This window comes from Anas acuta, chromosome 2 (genome assembly GCF_963932015.1).
Source record: "Anas acuta chromosome 2, bAnaAcu1.1, whole genome shotgun sequence".
NCBI lineage: Eukaryota > Metazoa > Chordata > Aves > Anseriformes > Anatidae > Anas > Anas acuta.
In genome coordinates, this window is record NC_088980.1 from 30,052,063 (window position 1) to 30,075,858 (window position 23,796).

Below are 23,796 nucleotides of genomic sequence, written 5' to 3' on the forward strand. Positions count from 1 at the left end.
TGAAGGGCTCACTGTATGGAGAAATGCTTGCAGACACTTTGTGAGAGGCCATCATGCTTCTCCATATAATGTTTCAATTATGGTAATTGCAAGTGGATTGTATTCAGAATTCATTAAAGCATTTCAGAGCATACTCCTGCTGTTCTTAAGCTGTTTGAATACTTATAAAAGTCAAAAGTTATAAGAAGCAAGCATGGTCTACACCTTGTAAAGCTCTAGATTCTAGAGACCAAGGTTGTATGTGTATAGGTTGTATGTCCCTAGAACATATATCCATAGGATATATCTGTAGGATATATGTTACTTTTTCCTTCAACACAAAGAAGTACTTTAAGCTAATGACTGCTACCTTAAGCAATTATGTAGTTCAGAGGTTTAAGAAAAATGACAATTCTTCTGCCTTATGAGCACTCCTTGTCCAAATAAAAATACCTATGCCTAAATGTTACACAAAAATGCCATTCAAACTAGATATTTACTATGATGATTATTGTGAATGGTCTATTTAGAAAGGGAAACTGTGGTCAATTGTTTTTAAATTACTGACCTTCAGGCTTATAGAGACATTATTGATCAATTTCTGGGCAAGAGCACAGGATAATCTTTGTCATATGATTGACTTTAAATAATAAGAAAATTTGGTCGATATCTAAGGATGATTAAAACAATAACAACAACAAAAACAGTACAACACAACAATATTAAAAATACATTTTATAAATCTCTTCACGACTGACTATATAATATTAATCTAGTGCTGCTAAATCAGTCAGTATTGCAAACTCTCTGTAAATGATTGAACATTTGTCCTTTTCAGTATGTATATTTAGCACACTAGAAAAAATACTCCTCCACTTCTTCCATAATGGAAATAAAAAGAAACTGTTTTTTATTTACTTTTCCATAAAAAAATGTCCCTCCAGCAAGCTGAATTTGAATAAGCTGGTATATCAAATATATATATGGAACTGTGCACACAAAACAGGGCTTATAAGAACATACATGTATGTACAAATTAGATGATTACGATATTTAATAGCTCAGTGAACCCTTGCTAATGTAACGCTTTTTTTTATCCATTCAGTTATTGAAATCATTTTTAGACAGAACATGTTGTATTTTCAGTCATTAAATCAGGCCACCTTTATCAAGATACTGATCATAAATGCTCTAAAGAAACATCTCAGACCTTAAAAGTTTACAACACAATGGATGGAATACCAAGAAGATATACTTGTGAAAGCATTTTTTCTTCATAATACTAATTTCATGTCAGTTGCAAACAAAATAAAACAACAACAATAACAAATAACAAAGTCAGTAAGTCAATAAGACTTCATTCTAGGTGCTTCAACTGTACAAAAAACTAACAAACAACCCACCTCAATCTTATTAAAAGTGATGGAATTGGAACACTTTACAGCACTTTAAATGATCTTAGCCTTCACACTTCTCACCTTGGGCTTAGGCCAGGAAGTTAGTTGTAACCAGTATTTAATACTGAACAAATTCCAAGCAAAGGAAATTGGCTTCAGTGTTTCAAAAGTTAAGGTCAGTGGATATTGCACTGATCCAATGTGACATACACAAGGCCCGATTGTTTAGATGTGAACTACTCATTACAAATTCATTGTTATTTTTCTATTGCCTATGTTTGAGTCACTTTCTTTGAATCACCAAAAACTCCAGTCTCTGTGTGCTCTATCTCAATGGTAACTGCATTTAGTTTTGTTTAAAATACAGAATTAATCACTGTCAATCTCCCTCTCTCCTCTCTCCCTCTCTCCTTTTTTTTTTTTTTTTTTTTTTTTTTCCACTGACAGTGCTTCAAGTTTGCAGGGGAATTAGAAAATGATTGTTAATTTACACATACAAGATAATTTTATGTGACTTAAGAAAGATTAAATGGAACAATCAGGAATGACAGTGGAAGAAATTAAATCAGGATATGAATGAGCGCTGTTTTATACTGTAGGTGTTCCTGCAAAACCTAATGCTAATACTTAAACTCATCAGTTAATCACTTCCCATATTCTTTTTCAAATATTAACCTTTTAAAAAGTAGAATTAGCTTAAGACTTACTTGATATATTATTAGGATACATTTTAAAAGTCCATGCCGAAAAAGAATGGTTTTCTTTTTAAACAGTTTTTAATTATTATGAGGCTTATATGAAGAGGAAAATATATTTTAACAAGCATCCACACAAGTGGTCTGATTATGTTATTCTAATCTGCAAACCTAATTATCACCTTCTTATGGAGTACAAGGAACAGCTTTAGAAGAAAATTAATGTATCCTATCAGTGGGACAGTTTGTCACTTTATTAAATAATCATCTTCTTTGCAAATAAAATTGTTAGAAGCTTCATTGTATTAAGGAAAAAATAGAAGCCCTCACACCATTACATATTAAAATTAACTTCCCACCGTTTCTTTAATGGTCTATTAAGCCTTCACTGTGGTGGATTATGAAGTACAAATGAGAATATCAACTGTTTCTAAAACTGTAAGAAACAAAAATGTTCTAATTTTTGTTACTACGAGTTAGAATTTAGCAAACATTTAAACATTTGTTTCCACTAGTTTCCAATGTAGTGAGTATATAGTTAATACATACAAGCTAGATAATTCACTCTTTTTCTCTTTTTGATTAAAATCATAAGCTGTGTGTACAAAAGTGATGTCTCTCTATATACTTTTTCTGTAAAACAATTCAAATTCTATACTTAAATCAAGCAGGAAAAGAAAGAAAGAAACAAACAAAAACACCCACAAAAGACCAACATTTCACTTTCAAACCTTCAGAGGCCTTCTGTACACTAATTGCAGAACTCTACAGTTTGTGAGGAATCTACTTTGCAAGCAAGTACAGCATCATATTTGTTTGACCTTAAATGAAGAAATCCTAATGGGCTCACCAGGTACTAAAGATTTCTCACTGGTCATTGCAGTCTAAAGCCTTGTTACAAGTTGCTGTTTTTGTCTTTTCCCCTTACAGGATAAATATTATGGCTTCCATGTAGAGCTAACTTGGATTTTTAACTATCTTTGATTAAGTTATATTATTCACCAAAACCAAACACTACATAAAACAAAGCAATTGTTAATGGAATTTTCATTTAAAAATACTTGTTGGCTATCAGACAGAATTTTAGTCTATAAAAACACATTTTTCTTCCCTTTACTATACTACAGATATCTATCTGCGATGAGTCAATGTTCATCACCTGGGATTTAGGAGGCACAGTTTATGTGTACCATATTTGCACTAAAGACTGGAGCTGTATCTTCAACATCTCAGGCATGTGCTCTTACCTTTGCAATTCTAGCCATGGTTTTTAATGTTACTTGCTGGAGTTTTCACTCTGGCAGCAGGAAAAGAATGAAGTCTCTCAGATGGACCTATACTGTAACCACCAGTTTCAGGATGTCCAGGTGCTCTATTTAGTATAAATAAACATTCACTATTACAGATTAAAAGGAAGAAAGAAAAAACAAAACAAAACAAAACAAAAACAACAAAACAAACAAACAAAAAAACCAAAACACTCCTTTATCAAGATACTAACTTAATATTAATGCAAGTTATGCTTCAAGAGAGGCACAGAGGGAGAAGCTGAGTCAGGGTGTTGAAGCTGGCAATCTCCCATTTCAAGAAAGCACTGCAAATTCTTAGTTAGGATAATAGCAAAGGACCTGGGAGAGGCAAAGGACCCTTTCTGTCACTGAAGCTTCAGCAGGGTCTTTTTTTTATTATTATTATTATTAATTTAAATCCCAAATCACCTTACTTTTAAAATAGGAAAAATGTCCTCAAACTAGGGAAAGTATTTTCTGTCCAGCACTATCATCTAAGGGAATCTTACTAACTATATACTTCTGCCACCTTCCAGAAAGTAGAATACTTTGCCCTCACATGCAATCCAGAATTTCAGAAGGTAAAGAACTTAGGTTTCTTTTTCTTCTATGTTTTACATAGCTTTTTTCTTCTGTTCTGTAAGACTGGATAAAAATCATAAAAAATATAAAGCCTTGAGCTGTCAGTAATATTTGGATGTTCTATCCACAGAAAAATTTTCAAAAATCCTATATGTCTTCTCATCGGAAAGATGGATCAAACTGGTCATGAAAGTCAATAATTACTTCATTCATAAAACTGTCATTCTGGCTCTAAGTAACATTTATATTCTTTGTGAGAAAAAGTCTCACAAAGACACTAATTTTCCTTAAATATTATTTGATAGAGTTAAATGTTGACCTCTGTGGCTTGTGGGTAAGGTGTATCCAGCCATCAAAAAATGGTCCAATATTCCATGTCACTATATGGAACATTAACAGTACTCTGTAAAATAAGACAATCTGTCTAAAATATTGGAATTTTAATGTACAAGACAGCACTTGAGTTAATGAAACAAACCATGAAGTCAATGTTTTATGATAAACTCTGCCTCTGCATTTTTTTACTTATAAATGTGAATATCAATAGCACGCCTTATAATAAAAGGTATAAAATATAAAATCTCAGATAGACCAGACTTTCAACAGAAACAGTGGCAGGCCAATTAGAACTAATATATTCCAACGGTTTATGCTTATTCCCAAATCCAAACTCTGGGACAATAGAAGAAGATAATATTTGTAGGTAGATATTTCAAAGTGCTTTCAAAAAGCATGGAAAAGATTAATTCTAGAAAAAGAGGAAAGCAGTTATTTAGCCTGCAATGGCATCAGTATATATATATGTATATATACCACTATACATATATAAATATATATATACATGTATATATAGTGATGTATATATATTTTTTTCTTTTTCAGAATGCATTGGGCTTTCATTTCTACATGCTTTAAAACAGGGCTGCATCTCTAGCTATGCTCTCAGACTGTCAAAGAGTATTCTGGTAGAAGTGTATATAACATATAGCTGTATGCCAGTAATAGTTTCAGAGATAAGAAAAATGTAATGAAAAAAATATATATTACATAATAAAGACTTCAGAAAAATAATAAATAGTCCAAACAAAGCAATGTTTAAGACCTCAAGTGAGAGACATGGCTGAAAAGCACTTCTCTCTTGCTCTGTCAACTTATTCGTTTCCTTTTTTTTATTAAAACACTAAACCACGAGCATTAAGTAGCTCTTAATTTAGCCTTATAATAAAAAATTGAAATCCTTCTTAACCAAGAGGGTAGTTTTGCTGAAATCTGTATCCTTGATTGTTTTATAAGGTGAAGGAACAAAGTAAAGTCAAGAAAGGCAAGGAAAAAAGGAGTCAAAAGCAGAAAGAGGAACAAGAAACACTTGTAAGAGAGGAAGAAAAAGGTAGGCATAAGGTAAAGGTACCTTTTAGCAAGAACAGTTTTACAAGTTAAAATTTCATCTCAAAGACTTTCTTCACTTAAGACAGCTAAAAAAACCCTACATTTGAAGAAACTGATGAGAGATACTGTGAGAGACTACTGGTCACTAGCTTGTGCTCCAGGGTACTCAACCAGTGCATAGTTAGTGCTGGGATGGCTCTGGAAATACAGGCAAGATAGCCACAGGGGTATTGCCTTGTGCTTGAGGTAGTCTGAATGTACTCTAAACCACAGAAGAACACGTGGTCTTGTGCTCCACACAGATGGTACAGTGCTTTCCACTTTAGAAACAGACCAGCAGTTCACTACAGAGGAGGTCTGCTGTGACTCTCCTTCAAAGACAGAATTTTGAGAAATTGAAGGAGTAAGAGCAGGTTCAGATTAGCCCCAACACGTATCTTCTTTCTGTAACTTTGAGTTTTCTCCTTGGCAGTATCTTCAGAGTTTTCTCTTCAACAGGGACTGTTCTGCAGCATGCCTGTATGCCTTTATCCCATGATTTTAGTGTCTTTGGGCATTGTGGGTGATGTCAAAGGAACTTTGGTAGACAGAAGGAAGACTGTTGTGCACATTTATAAAATATGTCAGATTGTAAATACTTCAGATTAGTGTCTTTGTTTTCTTATTCTGTACATACCAAAAGAGGTCAAAAATCTCCTGTTCTGGTATGCACTTACTAGGATGCTACACATGGACTATCACTGTCATAGCAGATGGATGCAGGTTCCATGGTACTTAATTTGATCATGTGAATAAAGTAGTGGATAAGTATTGTTAATAATTTAAGCAATACAATTAAAAACTCAGACTTTATCCAGACTTCAAACAATACAAAAGTGCCTCTTCACAAGGTTAGTGCTCTGGCACCCTGGTGCCAGAGTCGGATTCCCACCTGCTTACTTGTTTTCTGCATTTCTGCCATGGTTGTGAATGTTGTGTGTCTGCCCCCCATCAGAAGGGGGAACTGTCTCCCCGGATCTCCTTCCTGTGTGAGTGCTTCATACTAGGAAGCCAGTCTACAAACAGTCCCATGGCTGCACTGGCATTGCTGCTGAGCAGCTTTGCAACCACAAGGATTTTTTTGAAGCACAAGCACTACTTAATCAGGTCAATCCACTAAGGTTTAATTTTTAAAAGCCCACAACAATTTGACAATTAAATTTATGTTCCCAAAACACTTTCACAGAACATTTATGCTGCAATTATGTATGAAATCAAAGCAACAAAACATATTGAAGATTTCATTCAGAGTGAGTTGTCAGCTGCCTCGTACCAGCAAGAACATACTTCTTTGATTAAGACATCCTTTTCTCTTGAACATCAACAAAATCTCAATAACGAACTAGATTGACAGCTTAACACAGCCTTCAAGGCTTTACTATCAAAATCCAAATCACTTAATCTACTGCTACTTCTGCTGCTACTGTGGTTATTAATATATCACGGTAACTAAAAGAAAAACATTCAAGTATTTTAGTGCATAAAAAATCAATGCTGTCCTTGTTTTTAATATAATGTGAGAAAAAATATTCTAACCACAGAGAAAGTTCTTCAGTTGACCATTACACTCCCAAATCACAAGTTACTGTTCCAAAGAGCATTTGATGCCTTCAGACATCTTCATAATTGGCTCAGAAATAGCACGATCCAAGAAAGGTTAACAGACCTTGCTGTTCCTCATATGGACAAATCTTTATTTGAAAAAAAAAAAAAAAAAAAAAAGGATAACTGAAAGTTCTCAAGAAACAAGAAGCCTTATGACTTGCAGCTGTTCTCTAAGCCTAATTCAAAAATAAAATAAAACAATACAAAACAAAACAAATCTAATAGACAGCCTCTCCCTCTGACTACTAAATAAAAATCCTGTGCAGTTTTTAGCACATCTACCTGTGCCATGTGGATGCAAATGATAGCCTGTGTCTGAATTTTATGCTGATCAGGAAAACAATTTAATGTAAATTCAATATGACCTTAAAATACTATATTATTTCTTTAACCTAAATAACAATATTAGTTGCTAGTATATGTAAATACACTTCTAAGTGGATATAATTTGAAAACTTGCCAAGCTTAATAAATTTACATTACCTACTAGGTAACAGTCTTTTTGTCCAATGCTTTCTTGTCTTTTTCTACCTGTCATCCTCCTTATGTAATGACATACTACAAGCATCCACCTCATCTGCACAATCACTGATCAATAAAGGAAAACAGAATTCTGTAATTATTGTTTGTTAAGATTTGGAGAAACAATATCAAAACAATATTGTTCCTCATATATTCATTTAGCTGTCTTGCATCCCGCTTTGCAGTTTCGACAGAGAGATTTTCTGGGCCTTTTGAGCTGGAAGCATTCTGACTCATGGTTCACAACCTGCCACATACCTTACAGTCCTCACATTGATCTGAGCCCATTTTACCACTTACCAAACTGAACATTACAGAGCACTCGACAGAGACAGATAGTACACACAGTGTGCATTTCCAGAAGTGCATGGAGCAGAGTCCTAAATCAATGTGAATGAATGAGCAATCTTTGTTGGACCAGGTTAGCAGCTTTTTTTCTCCACTCCACTCCAACCCTCCCCCCCCCAAAAAAAAAAAAAAAAAAAGTAGATTAATAGTTGCCATTCATTTAGCGATACAGTTACAATAGAAAGAAGAGATGGTCTTCTTTCAGTGCTGTGCTAGCGCACAGAACTGTTATCCAAATATAAGTAAGAAAGACATAAATAACCAAAAGAATATTCCCCAAACACATCAGGTCTCCTGTTAAGCAGACTATAAACTGTGGTGAGAGCAGGGCACTTTAAACCACTTTTTACTTTTAGCTACCTTTGGCTTTAATAGTAGCAGTGTCACTTATCAGAATAAGCAACAGAAATTTCCTTTACATCACCAACTCAGCCAATATATTTCTCTGCTATTGTTCTTTGTTTTTAAATAAATTATCAGAAAAAAAGGTTTACAAAATGTGTAGTGATTTCACAACACTCCTCCACTCCCTCCCCCCCCCCAGCTATGTAAATGTATATAGTTTAGGTATAAATGTATTATATTAAGGATAAAAATAAAATATATAGAAATGAGACAATTTGTTTAAATATAAGATAATATATATATAATAATTTTGGTACATTGATTCCAAAGAGAATCAATACTAAGATAAATAATTCTCAATTTTGATTATGTATTTATCTTTTTATCAGGTGTACCTAAAAGATGTAGGAAGTGTTATTTCACAAATAAATCTAACACCCCAAACTATTCTGAAGACATTAGCCACAATGATGCAGTCATAAGAGTAAGTACTAATGTACAACCATATCTATTATACAATTATAAAAATGCACTACAAGTATCATACAAGTGGATTATATGACATTGGTCATATTATTATAACAAAAGAGTATATTTAAAATATTTTATTTGGAACTATATATACACTCTTAATAAAACTACAATATATATCAAAAGTCAATAAGAACTTTACCTGAAGGATATTCACAGGATTTATCTTATTTTGTGAGATACAAATTATAGTTTACTATACTGTATATGCTTGGAAAGAATACTTTTTGCTTTGTACATTTCTTATAAAGGTCTATGTAACTTATTGCAATAAATATAAGAGGCTTAAAATCAAATCAGAAAGAAATCTGATTATTTGCATGAAACTGATACATAGACATAAGCCAGGCAAACTGTGTTCAAACAGAATAAAGAGGGAAATGGAAAATGTTATCTGAAATGATGGAGATGGTGGCACAGGCTCTTTATTACATACATTGAGTACTTAAAATCACTTCGGCTACATAATTAGCAAAGATGAGAACTATAAGGTATTTAATCAGGGACAGACACATTGATTGAAAGGATTACTTTTTAGGTCAGGTAATCTATTTAAAAAAAATATATTTTTAAAATTAGTACTAAGGTTTTGTCTAGGATTAGAGGGCTTGGCTACATTATTTCGGTGTTTACCAATTACTAAAGTCTTTCTACTATGACACAAAGTAGTCTGCAGTTTCAGAGTGTAGAGTTGGAAGTTTGGGGTATATTAAGTTTAAGATTCTGGATCTGAAGAAAACCTATGACCCACTTTCTCATGACTTAAGGCACAAGGCACAAGGCAAGTAAAAGCACATGCTATATAATATGTCAATCCATGCAGTACTAAAGGAGTGGTAAAGGAGTCCCCTCCTTATCAATGGCTACTGTAATATAGGACTGCTTCCCATATATTCCCATATAGGGAAGGGAAGGGAAGGGAAGGGAAGGGAAGGGAAGGGAAGGGAAGGGAAGGGAAGGGAAGGGAAGGGAAGGGAAGGGAAGGGAAGGGAAGGGAAGGGAAGGGAAGGGAAGGGAAGGGAAGGGAAGGGAAGGGAAGGGAAGGGAAGGGAAGGGAAGGGAAGGGAAGGGAAGGGAAGGGAAGGGAAGGGAAGGGAAGGGAAGGGAAGGGAAGGGAAGGGAAGGGAAGGGAAGGGAAGGGAAGGGAAGGGAAGGGAAGGGAAGGGAAGGGAAGGGAAGGGAAGGGAAGGGAAGGGAAGGGAAGACCCACAATGCACCCACAGTTCAGAGTAAAGGGAGTAAAGTCTTTCATATTGTGACTAAATTTTAATTTCTTTGTGCTAAAGAATAATGTGTTTAAGTTTATTAAATAGGAAATATAAAATTTATTTCTTTACAATTCATTTCATTGCTTCTAATGGCTTGGATATTGTCAATAATATATATAAGTGCACTGTGACCATTTAGCAACCTTGACTGGATTTTGAACGAATGTTTTGCTGGTTTGGTGATATAAGAAAGGGTTGTTGCTTAACTGTTTATAAAGCCCAGCATCTGTTATAAACATGAAACATAACGACATGAAACTTATATAAAGATCTGTCATTTACTTCAGAGATTTGAATATTAGTTGATCCAAAATGAAGTTTGAAAATCAGCTGCAAATTTGCACTGGTAATATTCACCAGTTCAAGTATCACATTGGATTTTATTTAGCTTGTGCTCAAGAAAATCAGGGAAAATAACTTTACTCACTTGCATAAAATATCCTGACTGTATTCTATCAGCAAGAAACAAATAGTAAACTGATTTGTGGTTTTATTAGTGTTTCTCATACCTCTATAGATTCTTTTCATATGTGAATTTACCACAAATGGAAGCAGACAGAAAACTTTTTCTATCACTGTACTATTATTTTATTATTTCAAATGGTGTGACTATACAATGGAAGAGATTCAGATTTAATTACTATATAGGGAAGTTTACCTTTAAAGCATTGTAATAAAAAAGGCTGTCATTTTTAATTAATTAAAGAATAAGTAGAACATTCAACAGACGCTTCAATACATTGAAAAAGTTCAACGACCCACTCTGAGCGATGAAACATAATCTTCAATAAAATCCTTTGCTAGCCTGACATCAGTTGAAGAAAATTAGATTTCATTGACGTTGGCCTGTAGCATATGGATAGACCTGTTGTGAATCAACAGTTTGTTACTTGCAGAAAGCATGCTAGGCTAATTCCTTTATATCATTGTGTACCATGTAGAACAATCCTTTTCCTAGACAATGCAATGATTTTCACCCTTTAACATATATTCTACTTGACAATTTATACCGCAACTGTTTCTTTAGCAACTGAGTATCATTACATATCTTTAAAGTGCTTACATTTCCTTAAAGGAAAAACTTCCCCATATCTTTTCAATATTAATAAGTGTCTATTTCAATTATTTGTTCATTATTAACAGTCCAGAATGGCAAGTGTTTCACAACAATCTATTCCAGTGAATATGCCCAGTGAGCAGATAACCCTTACCACTATATCAGTAGAAAACCTGAACCCATTTTAGTCCAGCAGTAGTGAACTTGATAGTTGAGCACCCTAAGAAGGAGATAGTCACTGTTCCACATAGGGTCTAATACAGTCCACTGTTTTCAAAGATGTAGTTTGAAATCACAGGGGAAACACAGAACTGCCAGTCCTCTACTTAGAATGTATTTTTTACAGCACACTGCCTCTAGTGTGAACTGAACCTAGTGCTCTCCAATCACACCAGCTTCCCCTACAGCCAATACAGAATAGTCTTAAATAGAGTAAAAGATATAGAATCATAGAATATCCCGAGTTGGAAGGGACCCACAAGGATCATCGAGTCCAACTCCTGGCGCCACAGAATTTTTTACCCAAAAATTTAGACCATATGAATAAGAGCACAGTCCAAATGCTTCTTAAACTCCGACAGGCTTGATGCCATGACTACAGCCCTGGAGATCCTGTTCCAGTGTGCGACAGCCCTCTCAGTGAAGAACCTTTTTGTGATATCCAGCCTGAACCTCCCCAGTTGTAACTAGACACCATTCCCTTGGGTCCTATAGCTGGTCACTAAAGAGAAGAGATCAGTGCCTGCCCCTCCACTCCCCCTCATGAGGAAGCTGTAGACTGTGATGAGGTCTCCCCTCAGCCCACTCTTTTCCAGGCTGAACAGGCCAAGTGACCTAAGCCACTCCTTGTATGTCTTCCGCTCTAGGTCCTTCACCATAGCCCTTCTCTGGACACTCTCCAATAGTTTCACATCCTTTTTAAAGTGTGGTGCCCAAAACTGCACATAGCAGTTGAGATGAGGCTGCACCAGTGCAGAGTAGAGTGGGACAATCCCTTTCCTCAACCAACTAGCATATCAACTAGCATATTCCCATGACTAACTAGCATATCCATAGCATGAAGTCCTTAGTCTACTATTGCTTTCTAGATAAATGACAAAAATGTGAAATTTCGTATCTGAGAAAGGCACAGATACTGGAGATGCACACTGCTGTCAATTTTGCTCTATATGCAACAGACATAGGTAGGTTGAATCAGCATTATTCTCCAAATGTCCTCTTTTGAGAACTTATTATGAACTAATATATTTTGAATGAAATAAGGATGTCTAAGGAAAAGCAAGCATTTTAAAAATAATTTAATGTGTTAACCCAAGCTGCAATGTGACAGGCTCAGGCTGTTGTGAAAACCTAGTCAATACATAATATTATTGTATCTTTTGCAGATATAAACTGTAATAAGTTGATATCTGCATAGTCCTTACACTAAGAATTCAATAACTCTAGGTGAAGTCAAGAAAATAGCTGCAAGGTAGTATAAAAATAATCCTATTAGTTTTGTCCCAGATTAGGGAACTCAAACATACATGATATATTTCAGGCAGTTTTTCTAGAGATGAGCTACTCCATGGTTGAAGTCTGACAAAAGACATGATGATTCTTCTTTACTTATCTTATCATAAGTAAGACTTTTACTAATCTTCATGATGAATATTCTTTACTTTTAATCGATTAATTTATTTTTCTGCCTATAAGCATTATAAGCAAGAGCTATGCAGAGTAGGCTGTATAGCTACAAAGCATTATAAGCAAGAGCTATGCAGAGTAGGCTGTATAGCTACAAACCACATCTGGATAATGTGAAAATATTTCAGACTTGGTCATATTTTTTTGCTGTTGTTGTTTTTTTTTGTTTTTTTTGTTTTTTTGTTTTTTTTTTTGCCTACAGTTGCTTCTTCTTATGACTACTATTGCAGCAATACTGCCTGAGTTCAGAGGTGTTGCTCCCTGGAGTCTTATTCTTTTATGAAAAGAAACCTGTCGGTTCAATGGGACAGGTAACAGATGTCTGCAATCTGCTCTCTGCATGGGGCCCATGCCTTCTTTTTAAGTGTTTTCAGCTCTGTCACAACAAGGAAGGGAGGAGAGGTTGAAGGAAACAGGAAACGATGAAATGTCTGTAATTCAAGTTAGAAACTGTGTACTGATTATAAGTTTATTCACTTTAAATATCTACTTGTGGTTCAACCCTAAAGACTATATCACTTATGCTGAAAAAAATGGAGTAATAATGAAAATATCTAAAGAGTTTTGTTCTATTCAAATTGAAACATTTTGACACCTCAATTCAAAGCTAAAATAAGCCAATCTTAAAACAAAGGCTAAACACATCTGAGAATGTAGCAATTCGTACACCCCATGACAAACTGTTTTGCTTTTAATCTGATGTTGCTGTATGCAAAAATAAGCAGAAAGTTTTAAACCTTTTTTTTTTAATTTAAATCTGTAGGTTTCAGACTGGAATTACTACTTGCCTTCAACAGCACGGGATCTGGGGAATCTCCAATATTTTAGTAGAATAACTGTATTCTAGTTTCTTTGCTGCCAGTTTGGCTTAAAAATCTTTTCAGATACAGCACATGAAAGGATTTATTTATTTATTTACCTATTTATTTTTTTTATTTTGATGTCAGGCAAGATGCTTTACTATGATGACTACAAACTATAGTTCAGCGCTTCAGCTGAGGCACATGGGATAACATGCTAAAGATTCATTTACCTTCCATTTCCGCCATCTTTTCTTTCAGTGGCCATTCCAGATTAAATAAAAGCATAAGTAAACAAGTTGAAAGGGTATCTCAGAAGTACGTGGTCAAGAACATGATACGAATTGAGTTACAAGGAATAGGAACCTTTTCTGTATACTGATTTCCTCTATATAAGAGAGGAAAATTGACTGATGTTTGAAAATCTCAAAGATGATATACTTAAAACTGTAAATGTAATTTATAAATCCTACTTTAGTTTACCAAGACTAAGAAATATCTTGTATACTATTGGGTGCCAGAGAGTCAAATTAGCATTCCTAATTTAACTGAACATTATTTTAGAATAGTTAATATCAACTTGAATGATTTTTTTAGTTGTTGAATGTTTTCTTTGTTTCCATGTGTATATTCTGGTCACATAACTAATACATCTGTTATTCCCAGCATCAAGTCTATGATGTTTACACAGATCTCCCTGCAGGGCATTTTAGCCTAACTGAATCGTTATTTCAACAGTATGTCCTAGTTTAATGATACTGTTACTTGAAATGCTGTCTTTTGCAAGTTTTCTTCCCCCTGGGGTTAACACAGCCCTTCCACACTGAAAGTAGGAAGTCTGACCCTGTTCTTAAGTAGGAGATGATGGGAAGCAAACCCTGATGTCTTGCACACAGGGTTCTCTGCACTTCAGACCTATGGAGTAGGTACCATGACAGCTCAGATTCTGTTTTTTAAAACCTTAATGCAATGCCAGTGCTGGCTTCTAGTGTGTGTGCTGACGATCATAAGATACGGTTACTTAAAAAGACTTATGAGGATTCATTCTTTTGACAGAAGTGGGAATGCTGTTGTGTTTTCACTTCCCTTCTTTTCTATTTGACCATCACCAAAAGAAACGTTTTTCTCCCACAGATCCATTTTTACAAACAAGTAATGAATATATTACAGTCTTTATAAGATATTTATGCTGAGCCCTATTTGTAAAATCATAGAAAGCCATTCTGTATATTACAGCTTACAAGTATTTTTAAGTAACTAAGACATTAGTTACTAAGACTGATTAACTCAAGATTCTGAACAGAGGAGACGCATTTGACAAAGGGACCTGACTTCAACTTAATAACAATCTGAAACATACAGGTGCTTCATTGAAAAGAAATGACACAAGGTAGCTGCTAAGTTATTTGAAGACTTAAGAAAGAACAGGTTTTTAATTCAAGTGTGTTTACATGTTCTTAACCTAGTTAGAGATTTTTCAAAGACCTGAATGTCTAAACATCTCTAGGCAGCTTAGAAATCCACATTTTATTTAATTTCTTTCCCTTTTTAATAAGTCAGTACTAAGTCTTTGTACTATATACCTAAAAACTAAAACTTATGAACACTGCAGTTTCAAAATGTGTCAGAGTTCATAATAATTAGTCACCTACTTCCAAAGTATTCTACAATGTTAGTAAGTAGTGATTAAAAAGTCCTTATAAGCCTTGTGGTATGTGCTCTTTTTCATTTCGAGAAGGTAAACAAGTGCAGAAGGATTCTGTTTTCATACACAAGTACAGTGTATCAAGAGTTTCCATACTGGTATTATCTATTTATATATGAAACATGGCATCAGCATGTCAAGAAATGTTCACAGGAATATAAGGATCATCATTACCAGTATTCAAGGCTTTTTATTTATTTATGTGTTTATTTATTTATTTATTATTTAAGATTCTCTAACCCCAAACTTAACCTACATAACATCACTGAAGTAAATACAGTACCTTTGGGTTTCAAAAGACCCCTGCATGTAGCGTAAACTCACAGTTTCTTTTCAGTGAGAAAGCATTTTATATATTAATTTTCAAAGTAGAACCTTAGGGCAAGGATCTGCTTTACAAAACTGAATGATAGCTGTGGGAGTGCAAAACTTTGGAAAATCAGGCAAGAAAAAAATAACAAAGCTACAAAAGAATTAATTTTAAAAGTAATGAGAGAGATTCACAAGTGACAATGCAGGATTTCCAAATAAGTGCTATTAACCGTGGAGTGCACTATGAATCTGACCTGAGATGTGCTTGCTGATCCTAAATCATTTAGATCACACAGAAAATTCCACACTGGTGAAAAAAAAAAAAAAAAAAAGTTGTAAAAAAAATAAAAATTAAAAAAAAAATACATTCTTGTGGTTTCACAGACATCTAAATAAGAGTTTTATTTTCACACACTGCAGGAAAATGCTGCTACAGCATATTATGGAGCATTGCCACATGCTAATAACTGTTAGTGGAACAAACTATTTGTGAGCTAACGTCTTTTGGAAAATTCTGTTCAACAAAAATAGAAATCCACATTTTTTTCTTACTACACAAAAGAAGTAACTTAAAAAAAAAAAAAAGCAGTGTCTATTACAATACTTTGTTCAAGTCTTTACATTCTTTTTTAGAAATGCATTATCATTCTAAATAGTCTTTCAACACACAGAGAATCCTTCCTTTTTTTCAAGTTCGTTCAATACCACTGTACCAAAGCACACACGGACTGGAACTATATATTTTTGCAATTAATTTCTTTAAGATAATGTTAGAAACCTCAGGTTTCTTAAAATATAGATGAATTTCAAGGTGAGCCTGCTAGCAGATGTTATTAATGGCATATGATTTATTGTGACATGAAATCTGATCTGAAACTCATGTTATTAGCCGAGCTTTTTATAAATTATAATTGCCAACTGCTGAAAATATGCAGAAAGACCACTGATAAACTAGCTTCATTTTCAGGGCCTAGAATATCTGCATTTGCTAAATGTCCAATATCTTTCTGAATGAGTATGATACATTTGGATGTGCAGGCTTAAGTTCAGATCTTTTCACAGTATAATTCTTTCAGAATGAAAAGAATCGAAGGTAGAAAGTGGTCATATAACATAAATGTTTAGTGTGGAACTTAAAGAGAAATATATAGTTTGGTTTTCATATGTCATTGCATATATGCTAAACAGATTGAGTATTTTAGGAAAAGAGCCCCCATCTTGGACTGTTAAGTGTAAAATTTATACTTGCAACATGAAAACTGTAAGTTAAATAATATTCGAACATGTTCAAGCATTACTCTCTACAGTCATAATGAGGCTGCATAAACAGCATATTTTATCATCCTAAGGTCTATGAAGATTGGCATCTAAACAAGATCTTCCAGTTGACCCTGATGGAGAACCGAAGAAAGTCTGTAGATATGACAAAACATTTGTTTCAATAATTATTTATTCATATTAATTTTATCTTCCAAAATAACTTCACATCTTACTTTCCTCTCCTCATGTGCCTTTAATTAAAAGTCAATTAAAGTTTCTGAAATGTTGCTTTTATCCATCACAACTGATTGCTAAATTACCTAAATAGAAAAACGTAAGCATAGCATTGTGAATATTATCTACTCAACAAACTAGATATTGAAATTAGGTGAATTTACAGTACATTTTGTAATACACTTTTAATTTCCAGAAAAGCTCTGAGATAACATTCCAAATTCAAAAAGCAACACAAGGAACAGATGCAAAGTCTCATTCCTGACTTTTTTACATATCCAAAGCTATTTAATGATAAAAGCATTTATGTGTAAAGTGGCATTCACTTGACCTTACTAAGAGTATATATGGAAGAGCCCCCTGTCAATGTACCAGTGTGCGTGTGGGAATGAAACATAAGGATCACCATCTGCAGCTGTCTAATAAGTGTTCTTCAGTGCCTAATGGCAAAGTGTCAATTCATGGATCCTCAGTTACCACAATGCATCATCTTGTCCATGCTAGTCTTACAAGTCAAACATTTTGCATGTGAGAACAGTTTATTTATAATGCTATTCATTTCAGTTGAAATACCAGATATGAAACAGTTATGCTACAAGCAGTCTGGGAGCATATACTTAATATAAAATGCACTGATTTCCTCTCTTTTATAAGAATCAATATTTTAAAGGCTGTGCAAAATTTAACCCCTTACAGAACATACTATAATGAAATGGAAATAATCTTTTCATATGCAAGCATTTTGAGTTTCTTACCTACTGTTGAACTTCTCTGGATGTTTTTCTCTCATTATATGGAATCTGTGGGCAATTGAAGCATCCTAGCAGGAAAAAAAGAAAACCATAAATCTACTATAACAGGAAAATCACAAAACTGTAAACAAGGCATATTGTTTTAAGGTGTTTTATTAACTACTATTTTCAACAAGAGCAATACTCTGATCACTTAGAAAGTTTACAGGCACACTGTTCCAAGACTGAGATCTATCTGAATGTAATTAATTTATTACACTTGTTACAGTCTCCATTATTCCTTTTTAGAAATCAGACATATTACATTTACTGAAAGAGGCTTCAACTTCTTTATAGCAAACATCATCCACATCCAAAGAAGGTTTACAATAGCACCATTAACACAGTTCTTTTTCTTTTTGTTGTTGTTGAAATATTGAAGTATATGAAATCTCTTGCTTTAGAAAAGCTAAGTGACAGACTTAACTGAGTTATTATGCACATACAGCTTGATATTTGTGTAAGACCAAATCAATAGCTTTCTACAGAATTTGGTAGAAAAATGAAAATAACTGCTGAGATATCTTTGCTCTATATCAGGGTGGAAATGATCTGTGGGGAAATGGTTGTTAATATAATAAAAGAGACTTTTAAATTAAGTACATATTATTAAAGTGTTTTGAAAAAATAATAAATGATGCTAATAATAGAATCAAATGTGTATTTGAAATTAAATACCAAAATGAAAGATGTGTGTAACATTTTAAAGAAAATCAAATCATTGTAATGGTGGAAGTTGCTGAATATAAAGTATTTTGAACTGCTCTGCTAGAATCAGTTTTCACAGCATTTATATTGCAAGTATGAAAGTAATTTTTTTCTCAGGTATGAAAATAATTTTTTCCTCATTCTAAATAATGTCATATTTATTTCAATTAATAATTCATTAAAAAAGATATGAGCTGGGAATTAAGAAAGTACAAATTTTTTCATCTTCTAATGTATGTATTAAATGAGGTGTGAGAGTATGAAATCTACCAACTCTAGTCTTGCAGGAGATAGTAAACATTGGATCATGTTTTCATAATTATGTCTTAAAATGCTGCATATATAAGAATATACATATGCAAACTGTTAGTTTAGTTAGTAAGAATTTTAAATGAGTTCTAGTTTCCATGTAAATAGTTTGACAGAAACTACAAATACAATATCACTATATCACTATATCACTATAATCAGCTATAAGAAACAACTTAAAATATTATAGAAATATAAAAATTAAGAATTTGAGAGAAGTATCAAATTCAGTATGAAGTCTATTTCTAGCAATATTTTAAATTATTTTCAAACTATCAAAATTAACAAATTAAAATTGGGGGGAAAAGGAAAATGAAATACTTTACTTAAATTTTACCTTGTTGCTGATTCTGAACATGATTAAGATATTTTGTTTAAAATCATTTTTTATTTAAACATATCAACTTTAATATAATTAATATAAATTATATTATATATTAAAGCAAGCAAGTATTTAGTGCAGGTATATAGGCACCACTAACATCAAACATGGCTACAAAACCATGACTAAAATAGCTCCTTATTTACTAGAATCTTAAACAGGGTACTTTTCAGAGAACAAAGTAATCCAGCCTCTGGGCTTGGTTTATTAAATCACAGGTACTTTAGAAAATAAATGCATGAACTATGTCCAAAAAATTATTCAGATAAATTGAATATTTTTATATATTTTTTTAAGATTATGAGTAAAAGGCAGTAAGTGATTACATTTGTGATTACTACCTATGTAAGGATGTAGAGTGCAGAATGTTTTTAGCAACATGACTTGTGATCAGTGACAAAATAAAATCTACTAGTGGCATCGTTAGATGTACTGACTCAATTGAAAAACTCACTTTATTCATGATCTAATTACGGAGTTTCTAAAAATGAATACAATTTGATGTTTTATGAAGATTAAACTTATTTTTCTATCATCTTTGACAATGGAATTTTTATTTGACACTTTACTGTCCCACAAGGACATGAGAGGAAAAAGCTCTAGGGACTGAACTAGTGTTAGTCATAAAATGCACAGTAGTTCTGTCCTGTCATCCAAACTGTTATCAGAAACTTGTCAAACTACACTTATAATTACTTTAAATTTATTTTCATGTGCAATGCAATTTTACAAGGTAAATATCCACAAATATCCAGGTGATCCCACTGTTCTTGAAGATGGATAAAATATAGCTGACAGTAAACCCTGAGACGTCACTCTGCTAAACAAAGCCTGCCAACTGAACTAAAAAAAAAACTCTGTTGACTCTAGGAAAAAAAAAAACAAAAAAACTTATTATTCATACGTTATCCCACATTAGGTGTGCCAACATTAGAAAAGTACATTTGTTATCCAGTTCTATATGAAAAAAAATAAAAGAAATACTGTTGTGGTTAACTGTTAATTTTCTCTACATTGAAACAAAAGAAAAAGACTCAAGACAAAATGAATAAAGGAGTAGTAGCATATTTGACAGAAACTAGGAAACACTAATCAAGGACTAACTGTCTAATGAATGAAATGAAAAGGCTAATGTGCTTACTCATGCATAACAAATGCAAGGCACAAACAAGCTAGGGATCAATGCCCACTGCAGATGGCAAACAGGCAGTTGTTTCTATGCAAGGTTGATTTGATTGAATTTTTTCCCCTGCCTGAACATTTTCTGACTCCAAAATAGATCAACTAACTTAATGAGCTGAGAGGAAAAAAAAAAAAAAAAGTGATACACTGATACACATAGCTAATTTTGATGTACCCAACATGAGATGGACACATGTCAGAACAATTTACAGAAACTGCTGAAAGGCTATGGCTTTGTTAATGGAGACCGTTAAAACAGACTAGTTACTATACACAGATAAATTCTAGATAAGCCCCACAGATAAGTAGGGATGCTGCTAAGGCTTTCAGGTAGTTAATACTACCTGATGGCTCTTTTAAGCCCTTGAATGCACAGCCCTTAAATTCCCTAGACAAGGACTTCATCCCATCTACAACTCCATGCTGTAGAATAATCTGAAACCAGTCCATGCTGGTTGCTCGTTAACAACATCATCCTTTGTTTCAGAGAGGAGAATAAAAAAAGAAAAAAAAAAAATGCCTTTTTTTTCTTTCTTTTTTTTTTTTCAAGTATCTGTAATCTTTTATTTGTTAAGATAGTAACATACAAACTAGTATAAATAAAGAACAACCGTAACAATTAAAAGAGCAGGAATTTGAGAGTGGGTAGAATGCAAGTTCTGTCTTCTTAGAGCTGCAGGGATTACCAGATATTGTCCCTGAATCCTAAGGAACAACTATTACAAGTTTTGCATTTCTGGGTGAAGAGAGCAGAGGGTCCTTCATAGATCATGCTACATTTGAAACAGGATTCATTTTAGTAGACTTTAGTCATTTCAAAAAGAGGCATCTAGCCTACGGTACTCGGAGCATAAAACTGTTGTTGAACCAATGAAAAAATTATTTTTGTGTCATGAGCAATACTGAAATCACCTAACTATACTGAAAAACAAAGCAATATCTACATTTATGGTAAGATGAATATTGTTTATATATTGTCATCTTAATAATGCTAGCATTTCCTGGTACCTGATATTGTGGATGGCCAGTCAAATTTGAGACTTGATTTTTGTATTTGATAATAAAATTGATGTAAAAGTGAAAACACAGGAGTCAGTAAAGCAAACTCAAATGCTTCGTGCATACCTAGCAAGGTAACAAGTGAAGTGTTTTTAAGCCAGATCACTTGACAACCAGATATTAGTCTATAATTAATATAATCTGAGAGCATTATATTATTATTTTTTATTAATAAATCATTCTTTATGATTTATGGAATAAATCTTCTGGAATACTTTTTTCCAGAAGCACTACACCTGAATATATATTTTCTATTTTTAAATAGTAACACACTATAAGTGCACAGAAGCTTAACTAAAATTCTCAGGAGCTTTAATGTTAATAATAATCTGAGGAGATGCAGTGCTGTCAGGCCAGTTGTGAGGTGAAAGGAGGAAGATCTCATGCAACCACTGTAATATGAAAGTAACATTTTTCATTACATCCATACATAAAGGTCATCTTATACCTAAAGCATTGTAATACTTTGTACCAAACATCCAAGATGGAGATATCTTTCAGGAACACTTTGAACACATCTGAAAAAAAAAAAGAAAAACACAGCATCTTGTTCTCTTTTGTATGTCTCTCTTTACTTTAGAGAGCTTCAATTCACTGCTGCAGTATTCTGAAAGCAGAGATGAAGAAATGTGCAAATATTGAGGAACACGAGATGCAGTTTATCCTGATTTAAATTCTACCATTTTTGTGGTAACAAACTTAAAAACTTATTCTTAAAAAAAATATTTTTGTATCCCATAAAGATTAGTTCTGGACATACATGTGGTGAACATGCAAACACATACACATACAAACACCCCTAATTTAAACCTGCTCAGAATCTGAAGTAGCTGGACTATCCTTTTATCTCACTCAGGTTTGTTTAAAATCCTGACAGTGAAGGTAAGATAGAGAACAGACAGAGCATATCTGAATCTACTCCTAGGAAATGGAAAAAATATTTTAATTGAACTAGGACATTTCTCAAAGTGACCTGCCAAGAAGAAAAGAAGCTTAAGTTGCTACACCTCTTTAATACCTTATGATTGACTTACACACATATATATTCATCTTTTTAATGGGTATTAGCATTACCGGAAAGCAATCTGAAGCAGTCTTTTCAGAGGAGTAACCTTATACATTGTGAATAACCTTATAGAAAGATTAATGCATTTAATATATGTCTATCTATAAACTCGCTGTGATTAAAATTCCCATTAAATAATAATTTTTATGCTGGTGAACAAACAAATGACCAATGTGCACCTTCTCTGGATATAAATGGTCTGATTATTTTTTCCTAAGATTCCTCTTTAATTAAGGCTTAATGGATCCAGAAGACTAGGAAGCTTAAGGGATAACTCAGTAACCTGTAATCTTTGGATCAGAATTCAAATCTAACCTGAACAAGCAGTTAGCTCACATCACTTATTAATGTGGAATAGTATAGATGAAGAAAAAAAATATTACTGCAAACAAATTAGAACAGTTTGCTATAGTGACTTAAGGAGAAAAATTATTTTCTATATTAATGTCATTATGTTTGTGTATTCCACTTTCTGCACATGCATACAAAGCAACAACAAAAAACGCCACCAAAACACAAAAAATATTCTTTGTTTTTAATATTACCCACCTCATAATAATCACCTGTCTCAGATGAGCAAATAATATGGCTAGTACTGAAACATTAAAATGATCCAAGTCTAGAAAAAGGTACTCAAGAAGCTTCATGTCCTGCCTTATTTGAATCAAGCTGTCATCATTTTAATTTTGATTCCCAGATATTTTTGCTTAAATTATACACATTAACCTGAAAGACTAAGTAAGAGGTCTTCTAAAATAAATAAATAAATAAATAAAATTCCACCAATACATTAGTTTTTGTTGAAAATTCTGATTTTCTAGTGATATTCTGAGCCTATATCTCTAAGGAAGGTGATAGCTTGAGAAGATGATAGCAAGAAGAGCTTTCAAGCTTTTTTTGATATAGCTAACTAAAATATAATGATAATCCACTATTTTAAGAAAAATCTGAGAAAAAAAAAAAAATCTGAGAAACTTGTGTTCCTGGTTTTCCAAGAAAAACATAGAAACTGTCAAGCTAATGCTATTCATTTTGCCAGTGATATTCTTGACAGCCAGCCCTCTGATGGTCATATTTAAATAGATTTCAGCTGTACATATATTACTAAGTCAAGTGACAGTTCACATTTGAAATACTCATTTAAATAGAATCATAGAATCAAATATCTCTAAAACCACGATGAAACATGAGTATCCAGTCTTTATAAAGGATGGGCAAAGGACCCAAGGATGGTATATCTTGAAGTTTTAATTAAATAT

General features: G+C 33.3%; 1 protein-coding gene across 22 annotated transcripts in view; it reads right to left on the reverse strand.

Annotated features, from left to right (window-relative positions):
- The window catches only part of DGKB (diacylglycerol kinase beta), a 375,368-nt gene that overhangs the window by 123,324 nt on the left and 228,248 nt on the right, over positions 1 to 23,796 (reverse strand). For all 22 annotated transcript variants that reach the window (XM_068674063.1, XM_068674061.1, XM_068674059.1 and 19 more), the window contains one exon: positions 17,796 to 17,860. In XM_068674063.1, coding sequence (XP_068530164.1) covers positions 17,796 to 17,860 — 65 coding nt within the window. The remainder of the gene's footprint in view (positions 1 to 17,795; positions 17,861 to 23,796) is intronic.